Source organism: Urocitellus parryii, chromosome Y (assembly GCF_045843805.1).
Source record: "Urocitellus parryii isolate mUroPar1 chromosome Y, mUroPar1.hap1, whole genome shotgun sequence".
Taxonomy (NCBI): domain Eukaryota; kingdom Metazoa; phylum Chordata; class Mammalia; order Rodentia; family Sciuridae; genus Urocitellus; species Urocitellus parryii.
In genome coordinates this window covers 23,466,726-23,485,346 of record NC_135548.1, presented here as the reverse complement: position 1 = coordinate 23,485,346, position 18,621 = coordinate 23,466,726, and the positions used below count along the sequence as shown (strand labels likewise).

At 31.7% G+C, this 18,621-nt stretch overlaps 1 protein-coding gene across 1 annotated transcript in view; it reads right to left on the bottom strand.

Annotated features, from left to right (window-relative positions):
• Positions 1-1,244: 1,244 nt before the first annotated feature.
• Positions 1,245-18,621, bottom strand: part of LOC144250980 (uncharacterized) — a 491,282-nt gene continuing 473,905 nt past the window's right edge. The window contains exons 5-6 of the mRNA XM_077794129.1: positions 1,640-2,389; positions 1,245-1,258 (exon numbers count right to left, since the gene is read on the bottom strand). Of these exons, the coding sequence (XP_077650255.1) occupies positions 1,245-1,258; positions 1,640-2,389 (764 nt within the window). The remainder of the gene's footprint in view (positions 1,259-1,639; positions 2,390-18,621) is intronic.

Here is an 18,621-nt window from a genome sequence, read left to right as displayed (position 1 = left end):
AAAAAAGATAAATATTGAAATTCATTCTCTCTCTCTCTCTTTAAAAAATTTGTAAAAGTATTAAGAGATGCTAGAGTATTATTTACTCAATACTACATTTTATTGTTACATAAAACATTTAGTCAAGTGGAACACTGTGATGACTGTCGTTTAACAACAGGATGAAATACATGAGTCTTAACATTTAAACAAATATTTAGTTATAAGGACATATGGAATACATAAGATAAAAAAAAATGCACTATAAGCTGGGCATGATGGTCCATGCTTGTAATCCAAGCAAAATGGAAAGCTGAGTAGTTTCAGAAGTTTAAATTCAGCCTCAGAAACTTAATGTGCTTTCAAGCAACTTAGCAAGACAGTGAGAACATTTGAAAAAGCGATTAGAGGTCTTAGGAATGTGGCTCAGTGTTTTAAAATCTCTATATTTAAACTGAAATAAAAAATAAAGTTTAAAATATTACAATTCAGTGTTAAACATAAAAAATAGATTTCATATAATTCTTTTCTACCATACTCAAAAGTGGAAATAATAATTTTTGATTTAGAAAAAACATATGCTTTCAAAGATGAGGTCTCTGCACTATATATGTATGATATTTATGATTGATATTTCTACCAAGTAATTTGAAAATGCTTAATAAATTTAAGCAAAAGTTAAAGACAACTACTTATTTTCTACATTGAAATGAGTTGTCTTTTACTGAGTCTCATATGCATCAAGATGTAATGTATAGATAATGACTTTACTCTCACATTTGTCAAAGTGTTTATTACAAATGTTTCATTGTCATATATGGCATACATTTTTTCAATGTTCACTACTGGTATGAGTTTTCAGATATTCAATGAATTTAAAATTTGAATAAGTTTTGGAAATATTATTTAACTATTTAGGGTTTCTGTGCACAATGAGTTCACCAAAACTCAGTTGTGTTTAAGAAACATGTGGCTATGAATTTTTTTTTCCCATTTGTATTCACTCTAACCAGTATGTATCCACAGGTGCTTAGAATTGGTGAATAAATTTTTGAGGCACTGTCACATTGTTAGTTTTCACATTTCAAAACTTTCTCTCTGCTGTGGATACTGTGTTGAGGATTAAAAGTTGACCTCTTCTTAGAGGAATGGTACAATGGTCTCATTTGTAGAGCTTTTCTCCAGTGTGTTTTTTCTGATGTCTAGTAATATATGATATATAATTTAAAATGTTTCTACATTCTCTACATTTATATGTCTTCTTTTCAGAATAAATAGCCTAGTGGTGAAAAAGATTTGATTTCTTATTAAAAGCTTTGCTGCATTGTTTCCATTTGTATGGTTTCTTTTCTGTATAAATTGTATTGTTAATAAGGTTTAGTTTTTCTTTAAAAGTGTTACCACTTTATTCACATTTCACACTCATCAGGGTGTCTTCTGTTGCGGAGAATAATATTTTATTTTTTATTAAAAGTTTGGCCACATTATTCACATTTGTAGTGCTATTCTCCAGTGTGAGTTCTGCTGTGGTGAATAAGGGCTGTTTTGTTGCTAAAAGCTTTGCCATGTTCCTTACATTGTTTGGGGTTCTCTTCAGTGTGAGTTCTCCTGTGGCAAATAAGGTGTGATTTTCGAATGAAAGCTTTGCCACATTCTTTACATTTGTAGGGCTTCTCTCCAGTGTGAGTTGTGCTGTGGCAAATAAGGTCTATTTTTTTTCTAAAAGCTTTGCCACATTTTTTACAATTGAAGGGCTTCTCTCCAGTGTGAGTTCTGATGTGGAAAATAAGGTGTGATTTTTGACTAAAAGCTTTGCCACAATCTTTACATTTGTAGGGCTTCTCTCCAGTGTGAGTTCTACTGTGGAAAATAAGGTGTGATTTTTGACTGAAAGCCTTGTCACAATCTTTATATTTGTAGGGCTTCTCTCCAGTGTGATTTCTGATATGGAAAGTAAGGTTTGATTTTTGACTGAAAGCTTTGTCACAATCTTTACATTTGTAGGGCTTCTCTCCAGTGTGAGTTCTGCTGTGGCAAATAAGATTTAATTTTCGACTGAAAGCTTTGCCACAATCTTTACACTTATAGGGCTTCTCTCCAGTGTGAGTTCTGCTGTGGTTTAAAAGGCCTGTTTTTTGACTAAAAGATTTGCCACATTCTTTACATTTGTAGGGCTTCTCTCCAGTGTGAGTTCTTCTGTGGCAAATAAGGCCTGTTTTTTGACTAAAAGCTTTGCCACATTCTTTACATTTGTAGGGCTTCTCTCCAGTGTGAGTTCTCCTGTGGCAAATAAGGTGTGATTTTCGACTGAAAGCTTTGCCACATACTTTACATTTGTAGGGCTTCTCTCCAGTGTGAGTTCTCCTGTGGCAAAAAAGATCTGTTTTTCGACTAAAAGCTTTGCCACATTCTTTACATTTGTAGGGCTTCTCTTCAGTGTGAGTTCTGCTGTGTTGAATAAGGCCTGTTTTTTGACTAAAAGCTTTACCACATTCTTTACATTTGTAGTGCTTTTCTTCAGTGTGAGTTCTGCTGTGTTGAATAAAGCCTGTTTTTTGACTAAAAGATTTACCACATTCTTTACATTTGTAGTGCTTTTCTTCAGTGTGAATTCTTCTTTGGTAAATAAGGTTTAATTTTGGACTAAAAATTTTACCATATTGTTCACATTTGTAGGGCTTCTCTTCAGTGTGAGTTCTTCTTTGCTTAATGAAGATTGATGTTTCTTTAAAAATTTTATCACATTCTTCCCATTGGTAGGGCATCTCTGCAGAGTGGGTTCTTCTGTGGTAAATAAGACCTCATTTTTTACTAAAAGATTTGCCACATTCTTTATATTTGTGGGGCTTCTCTCCAGTTGAAATTTTCTGGTGGTTAACAAGGCCTGAATTTGTATATAATTTCTGGTGTTCACTCTCACTTGTAGTTTTCCATATTTTCTTTTGTTGTAAACAATCAAGATTACAACTTCTATATTTTCCACTTATCACTTTGTGAAATATATGTTTTATGCCCTTTTTGGATGAATGTTCTTGGGTATCATGATGAGTCATGGCTGAAATAAACAACAAAAAATAAATAAAACAATAGCTACTAGATTGGGATAAATATATTTTTCATACATAACATGAAATTAAGGTAAAATAAGTACATCAGGAGTGTAGCAGATTAGTAAGTACAAAGTCATCATAAATCCAAAAATATATCAGTAAAGCAAAAATGTACAGAAAAAATTACCTTGAGAATATTACCCAAATTCTTGTAGAGACCACAGTATTCAAGAGGAGTACATGATTAAGAAGAGTAATATAATAAAGAGAAGGAAAGTATGTTACTTTAATCATTCACAGCCTTTTGTCCTCCATAAGATAACATTGTTTATTTAGGAAATATCTACCAGCTACCTTTACTCTCAGTAGAACAAGAGAAATGTAAAACATAAAAACATTGATGGCTTTTCCAAAGAGTGTTCAAAAACTGGTCTTTGTCTACCATTATATAGAGACATGAAAATAACAAGTAGATTTTGAGTGATAATAAACAAATATTCAATAAGGTTAAAGAGGCTATGAACTCTTAAAAAGAAATATGAACAAAAAATTACTAAGAAATATACACATATATGTCTATAAAATTTTCCATAAAAACATTTTAAAAGACTATAAAAACCTTGAATAACCTATGGCCATAATACTTGGATGAAGTCAACATATGACAACAAAGTATAATAAATTGATTTTTATTTTTTGAAATTCATGTGATATGATGATGTCTTTCATTGTCAAATAAAACTTTGTTATTTACTAAATATATCATGGCATTTTATACTATATATACAAGGTAAAATGACTGAATAGAATGAATTAACACAATCATTATTTCATATAATTTTCAGTTTTATTCTTTTACGAGTATTTATAAAGAACATAATAAACTCACCATGTGGTAAAACAAAACTCTTGACCCTCTTATGCTCAATAACAACAACAACAAAAAATATGGAGACTTTGCCTATAATATCAACCCTTCTCAAATATAGTACCTGGTGAGCAAAATTTTACTCACTAAATTTCTGACTTCCACATGTGAATCAAATGTTCCTGCAACTTAATCTCTGCCTGCCATATTTCACTTAATGCAATGTCCTGCATATATTTCTTATAACACTTTATGAACCAAAACATTTTCATAACTAAATAATAATAGTATATAAGTAAAATATTTTTACTCATTTGATTATTGATGGGCACATTGAGTCCCTAGCTTGAATACTGAAACAATATTTGCAATAAACACAAAAACAGAGGTATCTCTTCAATTTTCTGATTTAATTGTTCATGGATACCTATTTAGTATTGGTAATTCTAGATCTTTAGGTCATCCAACTTTGAATTTTTCATGTGTGATGCTTGAGATTAACCCAAAAAAATTTATATCACTGAACTACAATACAAGTCTTTTTAAAAATTGCTTGAGTCATGTTGTTTCTAAATTTCTGTGACTTCCTTCAAACATGAAGTAATTGTGCAAGGCCTCCCAATTACCTAATATTACAAGGATGCAGCACTGTTCTTGCATATTTTTATTTATTTAAAAGTTTTAATACTTTGTTTCCCCAAATTAACTACTGGTATAATCTACTATTGGCTCCTTTAATGAACAAATAAAAAAATAGTACAGCAAATATAAACAAAGAGAAGCATGGCTTAATCCAAGTGACAAGAAAAGATTAAAAAACATTAAGAATTAAACATTAGGATACTGATGGTAATGAATTACTCAAAGAACACTAAATAACTATTTAAAGAAAGTTTAGAGAGAGAAATTGAGGCAAAAATATTAACATAATAAGAACAAATTGTGTATGTGAATAATTCTTTAAGAAGAAATGAGAGGGGCAACACTAGTATGCAAAGCTGAAATTCTGCCAATATGGGAGAGGCTTATCAATTATATAAATATATAAAACTAAAAGAGAAGAGTCCCTCCATACAACAAAAAAGAGAAGAGTCCCTCCAAACAAGAGAATATTCATTGTCCTCAAAAGAGGAGAAACATTAAAAGAGGAACCCAATATACTATAATTCCAGTTACTTGAAGGGAATATAAAACCATTAACAGCCTCAGCTCAACAGGCGTTGGCTCAAATGGGATCAGAATGTACTCTGGATAATTTAGTTACTGCTTTGATTGCTAAACTTACACAAACCTCTGTAAATGCTTTGGTCTTAATAACATTGTACTCTGTTTTTGTACACCAGCTGTGAGAAATTCAGTACTGTCAGACTTGGACTTCTACTAACCATTACAAAATCTTGACTCACTTGGATGAAATTGTTATACATGTGCAAAAATGTTTCATGGTATTCATTTTTGTCTGAGCAGAATAACTGCCCTTACCATCCACATAGTATTTAATAAGTCAAAAATCCAGCACAATTTATTCATAAAAGGTCTATTCATCTTGATAAATACTGTGATAATTCAGTAAACCTTCACTTTAAGGCAGAATTTGATGCTTTGACATTCTACATTGTGGGTTTCCCTAGACTAGCTCTAGGGGCTTACAAAACTACTATGAAACACTCCTATGCTATCATAAAAAGTATTAATCATTAATATGCTTAATGAAGAATAAAAACAACATTGTCAAGCCATAATTGACATTCGTGCTGCAATTGATTGCCTGTTATTGTTACATCATAAAGGATATCAGAAATTTAATAACATGTGTTCCTTATATGTGTTCCACTTAAGTGATAATAGTAATTTTATTAGAAAAGAGATAGATTACCGTAAGATATCATTAATAAGGTCTAACAAGATGATGGACATTTATACTTGTTGCATTGGCTTACTTCATGTTTACTCAATTTCATCTGGGTCAAAAATATTCATAGGTGGATGTTTACTGATGTTAGCACTTGCCTGCCCTTTTTTTCATGCCTGCCCTTTTTTTGCCCCCACCAGCATTAAGGAGATATTAATAATATTTATTCAAAAGACATTAAAAAAGGAGGGAGCTGTAGGTATTCTGACCTTGGAAATAGACAGCAAAGTGTGGGGGTGATGGTAACTGGCACTCTGAGTCCCACAATTGTAATGCCAAGCAGTTTCTCCCTGAAGCTATTAAGACAACCCTACAGGTGCACTATCTAGTTTCTGTGGTAATGTCCTTAGGGAGAAGGGGCTCTATGTGTGTATTAACTATACCTTATCTTTGTTAGCTAGCACTTGGGATTAAATAATACTGGGTTAGAATGTACTTATGGTAAGAGAAGCTATGTCATTTTGGGGTATACTATGTGTGGCCATGAAGAGGAGTGCCCAGTTTTTTTCCTTTTTCCTTTTCACTGTGTGTGTGTGTGTCTCTCTCTTCTGTTTGATTCTTTACAGGATTCCTCACAAGAAAATTTGTAACAGATCATGCTGGTTCTCACAACAAAACTTAAGTTTTGGTGGTTAATCTGAATAAACTGGGAAATTACTACATAAGAAAACAGAGAATTACAAATAATTTGAAAATGTGATCAATGTAGGGAAGTATGTGGTCAATGATTACAATCAAAAGAGATACACCTGAGCTTCTGAATTTTTTTTCTGCTGAACAACTACTCTGTCAACATTTTTTAGTTTTGTTTTCTCCTTGACATTTGAATGTCTCAACTGTGTCTCCTGCTTTGTGTAGGCTATAAATCACTAAATTATGCTAGGTACTACTTATCTAAAGTGAAAGATATATAACACGCCAAGAAAGAGAGAGATTAAAGAGTAAAACAATATATATTAAAGAGTAAAATATCTGTACTAAAAATGCACTTTTTCTTTGAAACACAAATCTGAAACTCATTCTTATACAGAAGTTCTCAGAAGATACAACAGAAGTTAATTAAATGATAATTATTAATTTAAAAAATTAAAAGGAAATAAAACTTACCCAGGAAGGCAAAGTTTCTATAGTTCTCTAACATCACATCTTTATATAACTTTTTCTGAGCAGGCTGAAGGCATTCCCACTCCTCTTCAGAAAAATCAATGGCTATATCCCTAAATGTTAACAGTACCTGAAATAAGAATAGGTAAATAAATAACACATTAACCACATTGATTATTTGCACAGTCTGTAATGTAATTGAATTTGAAATGAGAGTTAGTAGACTATCATGTAGGTGGTGTTTTGGAACACAAAGATATCATTATTTACTTCTGCATAAAAAGTGACTTCAGTTCAAAAAAGTATATATCCTCCACATTTATGAAACACAATGTAAAACTCAGGCATTACCACAAAAATATATATTTTGTAATTTGTTATATCATGATCTAAATTATACATATTGTTCAGATAAGAAAATTATGGTAATTAAGAAAGGGAATCCTCAAATTTTAATTGCATGACCAATAATCAGAGATTTACTAAGTGTAGAATCTAATTTGATATTTCTCTAATAGAGGTGGCTGTTCTTAATATGTAGTGAGGTGGCTAGTAATTCCAATACCAAAGGTAGAAGAGAAATTTTGAAATTTAACAAGGTAGACAGACCACTTAATGGAAATATTTAATAGTGAATTTAAGTTCAAAAATTTTATGATATTTGTGTATGTTATTCATATATAAAATAGCAACAACAATCTTTTTGGATTTTCCTTTTTATAAATTTAACATTTCAACATACAAGATAACACACACACACACACACACATATATATATATATATTACTTTGGTTGAGGTATATATTGTATGATGTTTATAATAGAATATACATATAATTTGTTGTTTTTTATTGATTCTTTCTAGTTCTACCTGATAGTAAAATCAATTTTTATGGTATGAAGCAAGCATGGAATATATCTTATTCTAATTAAAATCCTGTTCTTGTTGGTGGCTATAATGGTAGGATTCATTCAGGTATATATATCTTTAGTACTTTTATCCCCTTCCCTTTTATTTATTTATTTACTCATTATTTTTTGTTCATTTTTTATTTTATTTTTTATTTTTTTTACCATCGTTCCATCTACTGATCTTCTTTTCTTAACTTTCCCCACTTTATGAGCTTTAGATTTCACATATCAGCAATAACTTTCAGCCTCTGGTTTTAAAAAATGGTTTGTTTTTCTTAGCATAAAATCTTCAGATTCATCCATTTACTGGCAAATGTCATAAAGTAGTTCTTTTTTATGGATGATTAATAGTTTATTGTATACATAAGCAACAGTATTTTATTCTGTCATCAGTGAATGGACTCATTCATCATTGAATGGTTGGTTTTATAGCTTAGGTATTGTGAATTGTGCTGCTATAAACATTAATGGGGCTGTGTCAAGGTAGTATGCTGATTTTATGTCCTTAGGGTATATACAGGACAGTTGAAAAACTGGGTTAAATTGTGGTTCCATTACTTTAACAATGTCCATACAGGTTATTATCTTTCACTTAGACCTTCATACAGCTGCAATAATCGTAATTCATCTAAACCTGAGGTTGAAAATAAAACATACAGACAAAAATTAGAAAGCCATAAAATGACTATGAATTTATTATCAAGTCATCCATCCCAAAGAAAACTAAATTTTATAAACTAAAAGTAAAAAAAAAAAAATCTTAAGCAAAAGATCAAAATTAGAAGCTATTGAAGATGAACATAACACAGAGAGACTTACCAATATCAATGTTGGTGCTTTTAAAAAACAAATGGGCCAGGTCTAGTGATGGACAACTGTAGTTCCAGTGACAGAGGAGGATAAGAAAAAAAGGATCATAAATTCTAGGACAATATTATATATATATATAGTATTGAGCAACTTAGTGAGGCACTTAGCAACTCAACAAGACTCTGTCTCTAAATAAAACATTTCAAAAAAAGACTGAGGATATGGCTTCATGGTTAAGCACCCTAGGTTCAATCTTCAGTACAAATTTTTAAAAAGCAGATACAATTTTAAAAGCACTAGCAAATTTGAAAATTCAACAAATAAAAATTATGTCAATTATATAGTACATAATTACAAATAAATGCATATATAATGATTTCTCACTTGATGGAAATACACTCTGGAAAATTTATCCTAAGAATATTCTGCAATTTTTCCATTCTCTGAGTGTAATGACAAGAATCTAGATGGTATACACTAGTACATGGCTAAGATATTTGCTATATCCACTGTTGTACATAAACTCTACTGCTGACCAAAATACCATGATGCCACATGATTGATGTTATAAAGTTAAATCAATAAGGGTAGACCTCATAATAAAATAAATGGTAGAATTACAGAAAACAACAACAACAAAACTCTTATTAAGTCTCTTATTATTTAGACAGTGATACATAATGAAGATTACAGTGCAGGAAAGAGGAAAAATGGCATTCATTCCAAAGAAAGATGCTAGGATATAGGGAAAAAGAGTGATAATAAAATGTTATATTGTATCCTTCACTCATAAAACATAACAACATATTTTGACACATTAAATGGTGAATATAAGTTATTAATTAATAATACTGAAATATATAAGAAAGTACAAAGCTGAAAAGTTTACATACAAAAGATAGGGTGCATATGGTGTTCCACACCTGAAATATCTTCTATTCTGGAATCTAAGGCATGAATTTGAAAATTTAAGGCCAACTGAAAAAATTGAGCAAACCCCATCTGGAAATAAAATTTAAAAAAGAGCTGAAGATATGTTCAGCAATAAGACACTTTGGTTGAATCCCTAATATCACAAAAAAATATATTTTTGTTTTCAAAATTACACAATATAATATGTTTAAACTTATGAATTACAAAATATTAATATAAAAAATCTATTCATCAAATGATTACATTAAAAGGTGCAAAATGACAAAGTAAAAAAATAATTTTCTCACATATAATCAAACACTTATAAGAAGAAAAAACAAATTATTGCAAAAGAAAAGCAGAATAAATTCTTGAAGAGCCACTTTAAAAAGGATATATCTGAATATTCAATAATCATTAAAACTCAAAATCTTTAGAAATTAGGTAACATTGAATAAAATCACATCATATAGATGAATAAAATAGTATTGATGAATATGTGGAATAAATGCATTCACAAAAAAGGAAAATAATAATTTAAGCTTTTATTATCCATTAGTAGAAATGGTATGCAATCAGGGCTGGGGATGTGGCTCAAGCGGTAGCGCGCTCGCCTGGCATGCGTGCGGCCCGGGTTCGATCCTCAGCACCACATACCAACAAAGATGTTGTGTCCGCCGAGAACTAAAAAAAAAAAAAAAAAAAAAAAAAAGAAAGAAATGGTATGTAATCAAATGTATATGATACACCCACACAAGAAACAGAGATTAATATTACAGCAATTGTACATATGAGAATACAGCCATATTCCTACAGAGTTGAAACAAAGGGGCATGGTTAAAGAGGAAGAAAAAATTATTAAATTTTATAAATAGTAAATTCTAGAAGCTAGAATTTTTGTTGATGTATTATATCTAGTTTGACATATACTATAAAATACTATGTATGTTTTATGCTGATGTTACATGAATATTGCATTTCATATGCAAGTATATTTACAAAAGGAATATGTAGTATTTGAGAAAATAAAAATACAGAAAGGCACATAAAAGACTGAAATATTCAACATATTTACAAAGAAAACTATTATAAAAATGACCATTTTTCTCAATTTAACCTATAATAATAACTGGTCAAAATTTATAATAATAACTGGTCAAAATTTTACCATGCTTTACTTTTTGTTAAAGAATAGATAAAAACAAAAACTTCTAAAATTTTCCTGGAAATTTAAGTGTATATAAAATTAGCCAAGAACTCTCTCATATATAAGAGCAAATGTACTAGTGATAATTACCTGACACTAATACATGTTATGCTATTACAATAGTGTAGTAATTTTAAGATAAAGAAATCACAATACAGAAAACTACATAGAACAATTCATATGTATGCAAATATCATTTTTATTGTTAAGTATTTTAAGTATATAAATCAAAACATATCAATAAAAGTATTTAATGTGAATGAATGATACAATCCAAACTCAAGGTAGATGTTAGACCAAGAGGCACAGATCACAAATAGGGACTTGTGTGCAGAATGTGTTTGACATTGGAATTATACACAAGCATCCACCAAACAGCAGATATAAAGAAAGATAATTTTTTTAAGAGAGTGAGAGAGGAGAGAGAGAGTGAGAGGGAGAAATTTTTAATATTCATTTTTTAGTTCTCGGCGGACACAACATCTTTGTTGGTATGTGGTGCTGAGGATCGAACCCGGGCCGCACGCATGCCAGGCGAGCGCGCTACCGCTTGAGCCACATCCCCAGCCCAAGAAAGATAATTTTTAAAAAATAAATAAAAATAAAAGTGGAATAAAAGGCTCTCTCCACTTATGAATACACCAAATAAATATATACTCCTGTTTTGAGTCCTAATGAAACTGTAAAGGAATTAGAGGCACACACATTGGAAAACTAAAAAAAAAAAATCTACCAAGAGATGAGTAAAATGCCCTTGAGCATTATCCTGATTAGAGCAATATGCCATATTACTGGAACAAAATGCCCAAATCCAGTGTTGATATGAAAAAGAAAGACTGATTTGTGTTTGAAATACAGCATATTTAACTCTAAATTTCCTATAGTCCAGCACAGTGATTCCTTCTTCCATATCCATAATTGGAGTAGTCCTTACCATTCCACTTTTTGAGAGTAGCCATTCTAACAGCTGTGCTCAAACTGCAGAAGATCTTATAGTTGGCTGGTGTACTGAAACTCATGCAAGCTTTTTACATTCGAGGTTTGAATGCTAATTTATCTGTACACACAGAGGAAGGAATAAGATGTATATGAGTATCAACTCCAGAGGGGAAAATAAATGGTTTTCTAAGCCATGCAAGATCCATGAACTTTTTACATTAGACCAGAGTGGAAGAGGTGTTAAATCTTAAGGGAATCTTTAATCCCTTTGAGGGATTTGCCCACATTCTCGAAAAATGCAAAGAGCTCATTCTGAAAGTTGAACTTTTATATAGAAAGTCCCAAAATATTAACAGAGAAATACAGACCACCACTGAAATCCAAAGTGGCAATTTAGCACTTCCTGAACTCTCTCGCCCAGCTCACTTCAGTAATAACACCAGACCTAACCAATTCTTTCTGTAAGTAATTCATCCCGATATTAACTTTTTACATTCAATAGACTACATCGGAAACCTCAAAGCATTGAAAACACTGGCAACTGAGCAGGTGCAAATCTCCCTAGATCAAAAAAGAGTGGTTTCACATTGGTGTGCCAACATTGTAATGAGCTAAAATCTCTAATATTAGTGAAGAAAATTTGTTAGAATCACAGATCCCACTTTATTTCTAAAATAGTTGTACAATATTTTTTTTTTCCAGTGAGCATAAGGCACCCTAGAATCTAAAAAGCTTGCATCTGAATTTTAGTGCACCATCCAACTATAAGATCTTCTGCAGCTTGAGCACAGCTGTTAGAATGGCTACTCTGAATAAGTGGAATAGTAAGTAGTACTCCAATTATATGAATATGGAAGAAAGAAACACTGTACCAGACTATAAAATTAGTGAAGACATTAAAAAAAAATGGAAGTTCAGAGTTCTCTCAGTTACTTCTTTGACAAACTAAATCCTCTACATTTATACTGCTCTTGAACAAGAAAAGCCCCAAGTACTGGTCTGGACTTACAAGAGGCATTAGATGTGCCAGCTGTGAGATCCTCATATTACATAGTTCTGAAACACCCTTCCAGGAAAATATTAGAGTAGGGAATGAGAATGCTCTCATATACATTCCATAAAAGGAAATCAGAGCATAAAAACACTCTGACAGGTGGTCTGCCCTTGGAGACACAAAGGAACAATAGAAACACAGGATTTTGCCAAGATCAAGGGATTCTTCTTTACTTTTCAATCATGTAAAATGCTCATAAACAACAACAAAACATTTTGCTTTTAATTTTTTTTTTTTTTTTGTATGGTACGGGCGATTTGAAACAGAAGCATGTTAATTCTGGGATACATAACCGGCCATGTTTTAAAATTTTGAGACATGTTTTTCTAATTGTGTAATTGGTCTACCTAAGTCACTGATGTTTACCTTGAAATTATAATCTTACTGACTTAGCCACTCACTCGAGTCTCTGGAATTAATATGCATGTATCATTGTACCCAGAGAGGAAAAAAAAAATACTTTAAAAGTCTCATCCTGTTTTGGTATAACAATTGAAAATATCATTTTCATTTGAAATATAATATGGATAAAGTAACTGATAATACTGAAAAAAGTAACTGATAATACTTGGGGAGGGGGAAGTTGTCACTGAACAAGAAGCTAAAATTTTATATATAAATACCACTAACAATACTGGGGCACAAATTTAAAATCACACTCAGCAACTATCTGAAGATAAAAACAAATAAAATAGTACCAGATATGTAGCTAAGTGGTACAGTACCTCTTGCTCAATCCACAATACCACAATGTACAAAAAGAAGGAGAATGAATTCAGGAAGATAGAAAAACTGAGATAACTATAGAGTATCTCACCCACCCTCCTGGAGGAAAAAAAAATACATGGAGTTTTGATTCTAATGATCTCCCCACTCCAGAATCCACAACAAAATCTGAGAAGATACTGAAATGTTGCCACAAATGTTCTCAGATAGAACTTAAGGTAGGGGTTGAAGATATTCTATAGGATACTAAAGGACTTTGAGGGTCTAGTGTTAATATATGCTCCAGTTGACTGGCCAGTGGAGATCCATGGCTGACCTTTCTCAGAAGAAGACACAGGACTACAGAAACTAAAGATTACTCCAGGGATTCTAGCCAACCATTGCCAGTTTCCACCATAGTCAGTGCAGCCAGTTTCAACCAGACTCACCATCCAGTCTCAGGATTTCACTGCACACTCATCATTTACTGTAGTTTTAGGAACCAAGTATCCTCCCTACAAATCACAAAGTACATATACAGGAGAAAAAATCAGGGTCACTGAACAAAAGTGAGGGAGCCTAGAAATGGATACCCACACTGGCAGGTTTCACACCAGATGGACAAATCTTGCTTCTCTTTACTGAATGTGTGCTGGATTGGACAATGCTTATATAAGGGCTCCTGATTGGACACAGCTTATGTCTTTATATGCTCAATCTGAGCCTAGTAATTTTTTTGAGTGAAAGGAGATAACCTCAAATCCAGAAATAAATTATGTCACAATTCAAGGGTCTTTTCTATACAATTATTATTTTTTTCTTTTGAGGCTCTGGGAATTCAAATCCAGATGCTCATGCTGCAGATATTTTAAGGCGAGGTATCCTTGGACAAGTAAAATCCAGCCAACCCAGAAAAGCATTTAATTTGTAGATTATATATGTAAATATAATATTTATGGATGAAAATAATACAGTGACAAACCTGTAAAATTTCAGTTAATTTCTCTTGTATGGAAAAAGATTGAACATTAAAATTATATGAGGTGAAGATAATTACTTTTTTTAGAATTCATATAAAAATATAAAAATTGAATTTTATAGCATAACCCAAAATACCAACTATGTGAAAATTACCATTATGTGACTAAAATATTACTAATGAAGTATACATAATTTTGGAACAGCACCCTCAAAACTATTTCAAGACTCCAGAAAATCTCAGGTCACAGTACCATATTTGAGAGTTATGCTTGTCCTGAGTTCAGGAAGATGAAAGACATGATCATGATCACTTCTTTTTATGCTACAGGTGAAAGATACATGTTTTTACCAATATTTCTCCTGAGATATAAAAAACTAGAGAGAAACTGCCCTGAGTGAGGGCAGGGAGATTTAACAAGAATGTGTATGGTGTGTGATTTGTGTGTGTGTGTGTGTGTGTGTGTGTGTGTATTTTTCCCCAGATCCAAATATTTTAGTCTATTATTTAAATTGATTAATGGTATATTCCTTATTTTATGAAATGTTCTTAGACCCAATGGCCTGTCTATAACATTTTCTTTTAATTCCTAGGATTAAAGCCCTTTAAGAAAGTGGACTTGAAATCAAGATAAATTGTGGTGCTATGCATGATATCATACACCTGCAATACCAGGTAGGGGATTTGAAATTTTGCTTCTTTAGGAATACTATTAAAGCACAAGAAATAGAAACAAGTGTCACTAAATGAGATGAATTCAAACTGAAAAGATTCTTCTCAGCAAAAGAAACAATCAGTGAGGTAAAAAGTAATACATGAGAATGGGAACAAATTTTTACCACATGCACATAAGATAGAACCTCTAATTTCCAGGATATATAAAGAACTTTAAAAACTTAATACCAAAAAACAAATTTCCCAATAATTAAATGAAATGGGCTATGGTACTGAAGAGACACACTTCTTAGAAGATAAATAATCAATCAATCAATAAATAAAAAAATGATCAAAATGTCTAACAATTAAAGAATTGCAAATGAAAACTACTCTAAAATATAATCTTACTCCAAACAGCAAAAATATGTGTTGGTGAGGATGTGGGGAAAAAGACCCACTGTTACACTGTTGGTAGGACTCTAAATTGGTGACACCAATCTGTAAAAGAATAAGGAGATTCCATAGAAAACTTCAAATGGAACCATCATTGGCCCAGCTATCCCACTCCTCAATTTAGACCAACAAGAGCTAAAAACAGTTTAATACAGTGGCATATCCACATCAATGTCCATAGCAAAACAATTCACAATAGGTAAACTATAGAACCAATGTATATGCACTTCAATTGATGAATGGAAAAAGAAAATATGGTCTATATACACAGTGAAATATTACTGAGCATTAAAAGTGAATAAAATTATGGAATTGGGAAGTAAATGGATGGAGTTGGAAAATATCATGTTAAGGCAAGTAAATCAATCTTCTAAACCAAAGACCTAATGTTTACTCTGCTAAATGGATGCTGATTCACAATGAGGGAAGTGGGAGGTAGCATGGAAGAAATGAAGAAACTTTGAATAAGACAAATGGGAGGAAGGTGATGGGAGACAGTATAGAGATAAGTAAGATGGTGGAATGAGATGGAAATATTTTGTACACAAAGTAGAGTTACATGGGTTTTGTAATTACACTTTCTGTATAAGAGAAATAAAATTTTGTGCTCCACTTGTGTACAATAAAGTGAAATGCATTCTGCTCTAGTAGCAAGTGAGAACAAATTAATAAATTAATTGTTTTTTAAAAATTTAGGAAGAGACTTGCCTTCCTCTAGATAGATGAATAAATATATATATATATATATATATATATATATATATATATATATATATATATATATCATGCACATATTAAATGTATATAATTTATAAACATTTTTTTCATATTTTTTATTGATTTTTAAAAATAAATTACAACAGAAGCATTACAATTCTTATTCCATGTATAGAGCACAATTTTTCATATCCCTGGTTGTATATAAAGTATGGTGATACCAATTTGTGTTTTCATACATGTACTTTTGATGATTAACTCTATTACATTCCACCATCCTTGCTAATCCCTGCCCCCTTCCTTTTCTTTTCACCTTTCTGCTCTATCTAGAATCCATCTGTTTCTCTCATGTTCCCCCTACCTACCCCATTATGAGTCAGCCTCTTTATATCAGACAAAACACTTGGCATTTTTTTTTTGAATTGGCTAGCATCATTATCTTCTCCAAAGCTATCCATTTACCTGCAAATGCCAGATATGATTATATACCTAGAAAACTCAAAAAAGCTCCACCAGAAAACATCTAGACCTAATAAATAAATTTAGCAAAGTAGCAGGATATAAAATCAATGCCCATAAATCAAAGTCATTTCTGTATATTAGTGAAAAATCTTTTGAGAAAGCAATGAAGATAACTACCCCATTTACAATACTTCAAATAAAATAAGATACTTGGGAAGCAACTCAATTAAAGAGATGAAAAATCTAAACAAGAAAAACTACAAACCCTAAAGAAAAAAATCAAAAAAGACCTTAGAAGATGGAAAGATCTACCTTACTCATAAATAGGCAGAATTAATATTATCAAAATGACCATGCTACCAAAAGCACTATACAGATTTACTACAATTCTGATCAAAATCCCAAAGGCATTCCTCATAGAAATAGAAAAAGCAACCTGAAATTTATCTGGAAAAATAAGAGACCAAGAATAGCTAAAGCAATCCTTAGCAGGAAGAGTGAAGCAGGTGGCATCACTACACCAGCTCTGAAACTAGATTACAGACAATGGTAACAAAACAGCATGGCATTGGCAAAACAAAACAAAACAAAACAAACAAACAAACAAAAAACAGATTGGAAGACAAATGGTACAGAATAGAGGACAGAGAGACTAACCCACAAAATTACAATTATAATATATTAGACAAAGTTGCCAAAAACTTGCACTGGAGAAAATATAGCCTCTTCAACAACCACTATCTCTCACCATGCACTAAACTCAACTCAAAGTGTATCAAGAACCTAAGAATTAAACCAGAGACTCTACTTCTAATAGGATAAAATGCTTGCTCTAATCTTCATCATGTGGGATTAGGCCCCAATTTTCTTAATATGACACCTATAGCACAAGAATTAAAACAAATAATCAAAAAATTGTATGAAATCAATCTAAAAAGTTTATTCTCAGCAAAAGAAACAATGAAGAGAGAGCCTACATTCTAGAATGAATTTTTTACCCCTCATATATCAGACAGAGCACTAATATCTAGGGTACACTCAAAAAGCTAAGCAAATAACAACAACAACAACAACAACAACAACAAACCAATCAAGAAATGGGCAAAGGATCTGAACAGAGAATTCTTAGAAGAGAGTATACAATCAATCAACATTTTTTCTATATATCTGATTGGTTATGGTGCTCCCTTTACAGAGTCAATCATAGTTCTGGTACAGTTTCTAAGGAAGGGAGACATGAACAAGAAGTATTCTCAACTTCAGATCATGAACATTGAATCTGAGTGAAGTGAGTCTTTTTTTTTTTTTTTTTTGAGTGACAGGGAATATTATCCAATCCAGGAATGAATAAGGGCTAGAATCTCGTCGTTGCGTGCTGCTTTTTTTTTTTTTTTTTTTTTTTTTTTTTTTTTTTTTTTTTATCTGTGAAACATACCTCAGAGTCTCAGGCTGCTGTTATATTAAGACAAGGTTTTTTCCATAAGTGGGAACTAACCCAACCAACAGAACGTTTTCATTTAAACTTAGATATAAGGTCATTTAAGTGTATGGATTATATATGCTTGTATATGATTCAGGAATTAATATAAAATAATGACAATAACTATCAAATTTAATTTATTTTTTTATCTCTGTTCTTTTTAGGTGACAGATTGAACATTGAACTGGGAAGAAACCCCCTAAAGTAAAAATGCTCAATAAAAACAACACATAAGGGGCTGGGATTGTGGCTCAGCAGTATAGTGCTCATCTCCCATGTGCAAGACTCTGGGTTCAATCCTCAGTACCACATAAATAAGTGAAATAAAGGTATTGTGTCCAGCTACAGCTAAAAAAATACATAAAAAAAACATAAGGTACCAGGTGAAAAACAAGACTCTACCTCAGAGCAAAGACTGTCC